At 39.0% G+C, this 10,065-nt stretch overlaps 1 protein-coding gene across 1 annotated transcript in view; it reads left to right on the top strand.

The window, feature by feature from the left end:
- The first annotated feature begins 1,405 nt into the window (after nt 1-1,405).
- Nucleotides 1,406-10,065, top strand: part of LOC106955099 (glutamate-rich protein 3) — a 19,159-nt gene continuing 10,499 nt past the window's right edge. Inside the window, exons 1-9 of the mRNA XM_015045066.1 lie at nt 1,406-1,582; nt 3,904-4,023; nt 4,114-4,224; nt 4,936-5,130; nt 5,694-5,874; nt 7,235-7,418; nt 7,625-7,722; nt 7,885-8,265; nt 9,940-10,031. Of these exons, the coding sequence (XP_014900552.1) occupies nt 1,406-1,582; nt 3,904-4,023; nt 4,114-4,224; nt 4,936-5,130; nt 5,694-5,874; nt 7,235-7,418; nt 7,625-7,722; nt 7,885-8,265; nt 9,940-10,031 (1,539 nt within the window). The remainder of the gene's footprint in view (nt 1,583-3,903; nt 4,024-4,113; nt 4,225-4,935; nt 5,131-5,693; nt 5,875-7,234; nt 7,419-7,624; nt 7,723-7,884; nt 8,266-9,939; nt 10,032-10,065) is intronic.

Here is a 10,065-nt window from a genome sequence, read left to right as displayed (position 1 = left end):
AGCCATAGGGGGAGCCCAGAAATAGCTGTCTGGTGAACAATGTGTGAGCGAAGGGGGTTGGGGTGGATTCTTAGAGACTCCCTGTTATATTCAGCCACGACTCCAGATGAACAAGGGGGGGAATCAACTTTTTGGGGAGCAAAATGAATCGTAGCTGAACATAGACAACAACACCAGTAGCCTAAGCTACTTGTTAACAAGCTTAAGGTGCTGTATTATTAGTTAGTCATCTTTTAGCCAACATTACCTGCATCCAACAGCTTTACTCAACTCAGTCGGTTAGTTTGGAGGGAAAAACTGTGAAAAGTTCTTTGCGTTTTGCTGGTTTGCTGCCATGATTTTAACACACCTGCGTAGCTCTGCACAGCAGCAGCAGGTGTCCTTCTGCTGCACAGGTTTAAAGGTGGCTCGGAAAAAGAGGTTACCACAAGTTAACAATGGATTAAACAGGTTTAACTGCTGATAAAAGTGACAGAGGACACAGACATGGGTCGTGTGGAAGCCTCTACTGTATCAAATTGACATAGGAATAACAGAGAGTTGGCCACTCTAAGGTAAAAACCCAGCGTATACAGTGTTCCATCCAGACAGCTTCCCGCGCCCCCCCTGCAATGGCACGGCGCCCCAACTAGGGGGCGCGCCTCACAGTTTGGGAACCTCTGCCTTAACCTGACCCAGGAGAAAGATCCATTACAACAGAAGACATTCTGTCCTGTTCCGGGACCCAGCAGTCCTCACTGACTGCAAACCTGCTGCCCAAGAATCACACACCATAAAGTAGTGGAGAGACTCTTATTGACCCATTAAAAAACAAACAAATAGTGACCTTTTGAATGCAAACAAAATAAAGATGAGTGTAGATTTGCAGAGAAACAAACATGTCAACCACTGGACTATCACTTTGCATGAAGAGAATGAGGAGAGATTAACTGAGGAAAGTTTTGTCATTTTGATGTTACTGATCTACTACACATCTGTAGTGGGAGTGTAATTTCTACTGCAGTCATTTGTTTGGGAATCAAACAAATATCAGATCCAGTCGCTTCAGGATCTCTTCAAAGAAACTAATTTACCTTCTAAAATAGTAATGCGTTACTCAGCTAAACTGAACGAATACAGATTAGCGACAAATTGGCCTTTTTGTATTAGGCGTTATTGTTCTACTCAAATATCCAACCCACACGAAACCACCATCAATCAAAATTTGACATAAAACATTTGTTTTACAAATTAACTTTTAAATGCAAAACACTAAAACAAAACACTGATAATGTGATATTTATTGGATCAGACAGAATGAGAACCAGAATTTTAAATGTTACAGTTCTGTAAGTAAAAGTAGTTATTTTTTTCTTTTCCAAGCATTTTAGGCGATGCAGGCATTACTCGTCAGGCAGAATTAAAGATGCATGAGCAACCAGTGTCGGGACGGCAGCGTCTCGGTGCCAAAGGTGTGCACTGCTCAGGTGTCACCGGTTGGCTGCGTGAGGAGAGCAGAGAACAGGAGATCAGCAGCTGTGCAGGTATCAGGTCACCTGGTGCAAAAAGACTGTTTCAGCTCCACACTCAGACAAGGCAGCAGGTAAGGCTCTATGCTGTGTGGATTTAACAGAAAAGCATTGAATCAAAGAAGAGACTTAAGGTTATTTTTTCTTTCTTTTTTTTTTTTAAAGACATGGTCCTTAAAGCTGTTTTCTACTTCTAAGTAAAGAATCTTTGCATTTCTCAGATCAAAGAATGTCATTGGTTTAAAATGATCAGAGTGACACCTCTTTTAAGATGCAGCCTGTTCCATACATAAGCAGAGCTGCTACAGAAAAGACTCCATCACCTCTGCATTCAAGCCAGGATTTAGACATTTAGTGGAGCGACTGATTCGTTGACCTTGGTGCTCTGGCTGGAGTGTAGCTGTGTTAAAAGTTCAGGCAAGTAATGCAGTCACAAGTCAGGAAGAGTTGAAAAACAAGATGGTTAACTTGATCCTAATATGTATATAAAACTATCATAGGGAGGATGGTCCATCTGTCTTCTCAATAAAACAGGCCAATGTTTCTATACCTTGGAGGCACAAAAATAATAATGCAAACATCATGGAATTTCATTAGTAAGTCCTGTGTCACAGTCATGCATTAGGAGGTGGCCTGACTTTGGAGGTCATTAAAAGCTGTAATAGCTTAGGTTTTCCAGCATTACAAAACCAGTAAATACAACTAATTTACATTTTAAATTGTTGCTATGGAGACTTGGTAACCCTAAGACATTGCATTTCTCTAGGCCTCTTTTATGATTCTCCTCATTGTGCATGGTAGAAAGAAAATCTGTAATCCTCTTGCAGTCGTGTATGTCACAGTTCCAGTTTTAAACTGACGATTTATTGCTTTTCTTCTGACCACATGAAGGAAAGTGTCTATTTTTCTTGCCGTTTCCTGACGGACACACATCTGTCTGACTTAAATGGGATGTTTTCTTATCTTTCCCATGTTAAAGAGTGACCATAAAGAGAAAAACACATTTCTGTTGCATGATATTTATACCACAGGGAATGTTCCTTGTAGCTCTGAATGTGACATCATATGACTGTAATTACAAATATATTTCTTTTAAGACTTTATGCGTATCTTTACCTTGTGTTGGCAAGAACGGTGACTTGCACTGTAGCGCTGCCTGCTGTCTGTTTTTCCAGAATCCCTCAGTCCAGATACAATTATTAGGTTTCATGTTCCGCATCTCAATGTCAGGCTGCAAAAGGAACAATGGAGGCTTGTTAGTGAGAAGTGAAAAAAAACCCCCCAAAGATCACTGTCATCTCAATATATGCTTTCTGTGGAGTTTTTCTTTAACACATTGGGTGCCACAGAGCAGCTATTATGCCTGAATGAATTCGCTGAGCTGCAGGATCACAGCGGCCCCTCAGCTCAGGTGTGAAGAAGAAGACTAAATCCATTTTCACCCTCAAACACTAATCTCATGACTTCACCTCAATCTGCTTGAGTGAATTACTTTCCACATCGTACCCCGACCGGGAAAATCTATTCTGTCCTCTGTTGGTTCAGTGTTTGTAATAGATACCAGATAATCACTTCGTCATAGGCGACATCTGTACAAATCAGCATGGTAACTCAAAAAAAACAAAAAAGTTTCACAAATATAAATGAGAAAGCATAATTTTATCCTGTCAGATAAATAAATAACTACCTAACCAATAAGTATGTTTTTATTTCTATGCAATAATCAAAATTTAACATTTTAATGTTTTTGTAGCTCTAATTTACAACAATTTATTTGTTTTTAGTCAGTTAATTTATTTCTTTAAAAAATTTTCTTAATGTTTTTTATTGATTTCCCAGCACATGCAGCCATTTTGAAGTCTAGTTAAGATTTTTGTAATAATTTTGAGTAATAATTTTGAGTGTGAAATATTTTATCTAAAAATGTCCTTCCTTATCTGACAAAGCAAAACTTGAATGTATTCCTATCCAGATAATAGGTAAACATATTGCTGTGAAAAAGTATTTGCCTTATCACAAATTTCTTCAGCTTTTACATTTTAGATGCTGCAAACCATCGAATAACTGCAGATTATCATTTGCGGTAACTGACAACAAGCGTTTTATTTTAATTGAGCCACTAAACGGTTTTAAAGCATCATAGATCATCTATATCATCTCTTTAAGGAGCTTTTTTCCCCCATAATAAATTAATTCATCATTTACAAATAGCTTTTTCAGACTTTACTATGATATTAGAATGTATTTGTTGACTACTTTGTGTCTTTCTCATATGTAAATTTCACATCTGATTCAGATATTAGGAGAGAACCTTTCAAAACTCTCCAGGATGTCGGTATTGACAAATGATTTTAGTGTTCTATAAAATAAAAATATTCATATGCATCGGTCTCAGACTCGGTTTGTGATGGAGACAAATCAGAACAAGTCAATGAGAAGAACTCGGAGGAACAGCCAGTCTCTTCTTCAGGATCCGTACTACAGGGAAGTTCCTGGAGGACATAGAGACACTCCTGTGAGTCTTCATTAGCATGTTTCTGAACATTTCATCGTCATAGTTAGGAAGATATTTCAATTCATCCTCCACCGTGATTTGTATGTGCAGATCCCAGGAAAGCCAAGAGATGCTAAGATGATTCACTCCATTGCAAGTCTGATCAGGGCAAAGAGCAAACTGCTGCTGCTCGAGAACCCTGATACTGTGGAAATCTACAAGGTAAGTAACACTTATGCAGTTATAAATAAGTTATAAGTTACAGACATTTTTACACTGAAAGTTATATTTTCTTTTCAAGTTTAAAACTGAGTAATGAAGAAGAAACAACATGCATGCCAAGCAACAGCTAAACGTGTTATGCAAAAGTCTAGAGCCACGTCAGTGTTTTCTTTTTTTGCAACATTTTAATGATCCTGACTAATAATGTAATGTTTTATCATTCAATGAATATAATCTGGGAAACAGAAAAAAATGCTGTCCTGTAATCAAAATAGCACTTTGTTTTACTTTAATTTCCTTTTTATACAAATGCTTCTTGTGTTTTTAAGGGCAATATCAATTTAGGCTGTATTTAAAAATAAAAGCAATGCCCTTCTTCATTTTAATGTAATGTCTGCAGTACCATCCATTACCTTTGAGAGGCGCCAGAGTACAGGACGCCCATAAGGTTAAAAAGAAATGAACAAACAGCTGTAAAGGCTGGTTAGCTACAATAAAATGCACTTTTCCTGACATATTGAGGAAAAACATTATTGAAGAATCCAGTTAACATGAAACAGATATAAAGGCATGAGGAGAGGTTTGACAGTGCTGAAAGATTTCTTATTCAGAAACTTTAGCGGTTCTGTGCACAATCAAGGCGATAGTCATCAGACCTTTGCAAACTTTTAAAAAAAGCTCTCTTTATTTGTTTGTGTATGCTGGATTTAGCTGAAGGATCCCACAGCTGATACCAGAAAGTCGACAAGAGGTGACCTTTATCTTCCAGCCATCTCAAAAAAAGCTCCAAGCCTGAACTCACTCAGCAGAGCTCTGAGTCAGTCCTGCCCTTATCTGTATGACAAACGGAGAGGATCCTTCTCATCAGTTACTTCACAGAGAACAAGAGTTCACACAGAAAAACAGGTGAAGTGACTGTTTATCAGATTCATGCTGAAAAAGATTTATATATACTGTTATGTACTAACCAGTCACTTTATATCTCTTCCACTGATCACACAGTAAATTAGATGATTTATGTATCTTTAAATTCCAGATGGACTAAACTTTTATTAGAAACTGCTGATCTGTTGTGATTTATACACACAGCTATTTCTTTGGTGACAGAGAAGGTTTTAAAAAAATGTAGCCTGGTCCGGTGATTCTTGAATTTAGCAGTGATAATCTGATTGCTAGGTCAGATTTTGATGCTGATAACATAAAAGCATGGCTCCATCCTGCTGTGTATCAACATTTAAGACTGCTACAGCTCAGACTGAGTTCATTGTATTTCAGTGAACTCCACAATAAAACAGTTATCATGACCTAATGCCTAATGATGCATTGGTGATCTTTTGGAGCTGATACAACCCTTATCTGTCAAAGCATAGTGTTTTAACTCATTTGTTCTGCTTTTAACATATCAACTTTGAGAACAACATCTTCACTTACAGCACATATGCAAGTATATGAATTATCTTTCTTTATAGCAGAGCAACCTAAAGGCCCAAAAGGAGGCAAAGAAGTCCAACGTGACAGTGACTATGACCTACCTAGGACCAAGTCAGCGACGGTCACTCTCAAAGTCCACCAAGGATGAACTGAAGGTGCTTCAGCAAGTCAATGGAGGAGAAAATCTCTGTGTCTTTAAGGGCCTTGTTAGCGCAGGAGGTAATATACAAATCTCTTGTAATTTTGGATAAATTGAAACTGTTGTTAATTATTTAAGATGAAACAGATTCAAAAGCTAATGCAATATGTTACAAGTCCAGATTTTCCCTGAATAACTGCTAAGGTTTGACTAGTATGGGTTTGCTTAGAAAGATCATTGGTTCTCTGCATCATTTGTATGATTCTGCTTTATTCTTTATTTCCTCCTTTCTAACATGCCACCATTCAAATTACTCATCAGTTATCTGTTATAAAACCTTTTGTGCTTACAGCTATTTAGATACTCTTTTTAAATTTGCTGTTACTTTTGGTTTTTTCCACTAACTTTGGTAACTTTCGCTCAGTTGTTTCTCATTCTACCAGTCTCAGGTGTTTCCATCAAAGTCTACTTTACTTAACAAGACATAAAGATGCCAGCATAGAGTTAGTGTTTTCGATTGTGTCCACATGATTTGGCTGTAAGTTTCCTTAACACCAGACTAAGACCGGACCTCAGGATTAAAATCCACCAGAGTGTGGATGATGATCTCTGCAGGGCCTCAGGAAAGCGTTCTGGGGAGCATAAAGATCGTAATCCACTCTCCATTAAGCGGGAGGGATTGTGAGAGTTCCTTGAGTGTTTTGAGCTTTCACTAAGTGTTTGTGGAGGTGCATCGCTGCAGACTGGTTTTAAGAGTATCTGAAGCTGCGGCACCTGTTGAGTAATCTATAATTTTCACAACAACTCAATAAAAAGCGCTGTGCCCAGGTTTCTTACATAGAAATCGGCATGTGTTTCATTCCCGTGTAGTAAGGTTCACATTTGTTAAGAAGACATCCAAATTGCAAAAAATAGGTTAATTCTGGGGGACTGAAAGAAACTGAGTTTTTCAGACTGCAGAGAAAATGCAAACTGGACACATGCAATGCTGTCAAACAGACATCCTGGCATCCTATTTAGCAATGAAGAGGAGAGAGGAGGAGAACATACAAGAAGCAGATGATATACTGCAATACAATACTGGGATGGCCTTTAATACTGAGCAAACAGAAGGAAGTCAGGGAAAGCAGCAGGAAAAACATTGATGCTGAGCAACCAGAGACCAGTCCGAAATCATGACAGGGAAATGAATTCTACAAATTTGCTGCAATGTTTGAATATTTCTAACAATCCTAGATGCCATTCGATTGACTTAGTCTGATGTGACAGAGCTTTGATATACGCCTACTGAAATATTGAAATAAACCCAGTAAATACCTTGAATCTACAGAGTAAAGAATATAGCTGCTCCTGTATTGATGGAATTGGGAGACCTTCAGTTTTAACCAAAGGTTGAAATATTACTTTAAGTCTTACATTTGGTCCACTTTTATTTTTCAGAGCAGTTTCAGTTTGTGTCTCAGAGGCACAGAGGTTTCCCCTTCAGCGCCAGCTTGTTTGTCAACGGCATGGTGGTGGCTCGGATCAGCTCCTGCTGTGAGTACCGCTACGCTCCCGGCTTTCAGCAGGGCAGGAAAAGCTACTTCAGACTGAGCTGGCTGGCTGGTGGGACCCCCTGCTACAGGTCAGGTTTCATCCTACTGTCAAGGTTCAGCCACATGTTGGCAGAAATTTAAAATTAGTACCAGTGAAAACAAAGTGGGCAAATCCAACTCTAGACATTTGGGAACAAAAGAGAAAGACTGCTTAAAAAAAGCGATGGTAGTGATGATGGTGGCACAGGGGAGGAAATATGACTTATGATGAAAGCACATTTTTCATCTTTTTCAGATGCACTAGTCTCCGAAACAAATACAGCTCCTGCCAACAGCTGAACAACGGCACAAAGGAAAACTTAATTCTCCCTCTCGAGCAGAACACTGGCAATGGTACAAAGCCTGGAAATGAGTGTCTCCATTTTCCATTACTTCCCAAAGCTTATTCATCAATATTTTTTGACATTGCGCCCACTCCTGGGTTTCAGAGGACTAGTCTAAATAAAAAAAATCTACCACAAAGACTTATTTTTTTTCATTTTGTCTCCCATAAAGGCACCATCGAGTCGTGTCCATCATCCCCTCTTTTTATCCCAGCCAAACCTGAGAAGATATCGGTGAGGAGAACTAGAAAACACGTCAAGGAACGCAGCGGAGGATCCACTGACAGCGAAGAGGCTGTTTTTTCTGGGATGAAAGAAAAATTCAGGAGGAAAAAACGCAAGGGTCAAACCGATCAGAAAGAGAGCAAAGGAAAGACAGGTGGGAAAAGCAGAGGGGAAGATGAGCAAGGCGGCAAGGGCTCAGAGAGATCAACTGGCTCTGAACAATCTGAAGAGCAGACAGGACAGAAACCCAACCACTCAAAAACAATGGGGAAAGCCACTAAGCCGCAGACAGAACAGCTGCCGTCAAACAAGACAAGTAAAACCGTTGGTGAGCGCTGGGTCATTCCTGTTGGTTTCATTACTGTGAAACAGAATGAAAAAGGTGTCAGAGCCAAACACTTTGGCAGTGAAACTAGTGTTTGTATTTTTGACCTCAACATTTAGTTTACATCAGTTATAGAAGCACAAAAATCAATTTGCTAAAACCAAACGTGAATGTAACAGTGCTGACTTTATGTTTTTTTTTTAAAGAGTTCAATGCTGCTAGCCGGTCATCTTGGCAAAAGTTCATTTTATTTATTCTTTATAAAGCTATAATTTGTCCAAATTAAATGTTTTGGGCTTAAAATTCAAATGTTATGGATTTTGGACATGACTGACTTACACTTTGCGATTTTGTACTTGACCTGTGACCCAAATTGATCGAAGTATTTCTTTTTAAATTGTTCAATTCAGTCTGACATATTTGGTATAAACTTGTGAAGTTGATCAAATTTGTTCTTTCAAAGAACTGACCACATGTTCTCATTGGGTTTAGTGTTGAAAATGTTCTCACCACACGTCCAAAAATTCAGTGCTTCATCTGTCATCCTGATCAGAGCTCCATCACACTTTAAAATCCTCAGATGGTTATTACATTTTTACCTAATATGATGCGATGACACCACTCTTTCTTCATGACATTGTTCTTGGGCAGAATTATTGAGCTCATTGTTTTGGATGAGAAGCAATCCAATATGAACGATTCACTTGTGGGATGACACGGGTCAGACAATGCTCATCATCTCTTGCCTGGAAAAAATGGTTTTCCAGATGCTGCTGAACTATAAACTTGTTCAAAAAGTAAAGTTTTAATTCCTGCAGTCAGAGTCCAAAGTGCTCTGTTAGGAAAATATGGAAAATCTCTAATGTATCTTGATTATTGAGGGATTAAGTAGGAGAAATATGATCTTTCTTTTTTATTATCGTCAAAACTCTTCCAGAAAAGTTTTGGATCAGCCAAAAACTTTTAATCCAAATGCATTTGGTGGACTTCCTGACAGTATAGAATCACAGTCGTCCAGCCTTAAAGCAACAAATGCATAGACTAGTTTTACAGTGTCACCCCTGGACAGGAGGTGTAACTCAACCCAACAAGATTTGTGCATGTGTTATTTCTCTTTAATGGTTTTACAATAAAAGAAGAAGAGCATTTGTTTTTAAAAGAGTCATTGCAGGGTGAGGAGGGACTGACGAAGCAGAACAGGAAGGAGCAGAGAGACCTCAAGTCAGATGGGAAAACCAGCGATGGGGGAAGACTGAAGGACTTCTACAAAGAATGTGTGGAAATGAGTGCTGAATTGAACCAGAGCCCAAGCAAACACTGGTTCAAGGCAAACAGTGAGTACAGACTATACATAACAGCAGAATTAAAATGAGTCCCTCTGGAGAGCTGTAACTCATTTACGTAACACAATTTGGGGGGGAAAAAATGACTGAATTTGGAAAAAGCACGTTGAGCAGCGTCTGCTTGAAGGAAGATTGATGATGTGTGGGAGAGATTATACAGATGTTGCCTACACAGACATACACATTCCCACATCTATAAATCTAAACTGTTTCACTTTCTCTTTTGCTTAATGGATGCACAAACTGAACATTATTAGTTTGAGTCTCGTATGTAAATCTTGTGTTCCTTTCACGCGGTTTTATCACCCATTAGTTGCTCGATTCTCTCTTTAAGTCCTAGAGAGGTGCCGGCTCCAGAAGAGGCTGTCGTCATCATGCCCCAAAGCTCAGAACTCCGATGTGGAGCTGAGTGCGGAAAGTGACACAGTACTGCAGCCTGATGGAGAGCTAGCGGAGGAGG

Source organism: Poecilia latipinna, unplaced genomic scaffold (assembly GCF_001443285.1).
Source record: "Poecilia latipinna isolate Pla-1442-1.1 unplaced genomic scaffold, P_latipinna-1.0 Scaffold705, whole genome shotgun sequence".
In the NCBI taxonomy this organism is placed as follows: Eukaryota; Metazoa; Chordata; class Actinopteri; order Cyprinodontiformes; family Poeciliidae; genus Poecilia; species Poecilia latipinna.
Note: the sequence above shows the minus strand (reverse complement) of the source record. Positions and strands in the feature narration are given on the sequence as shown.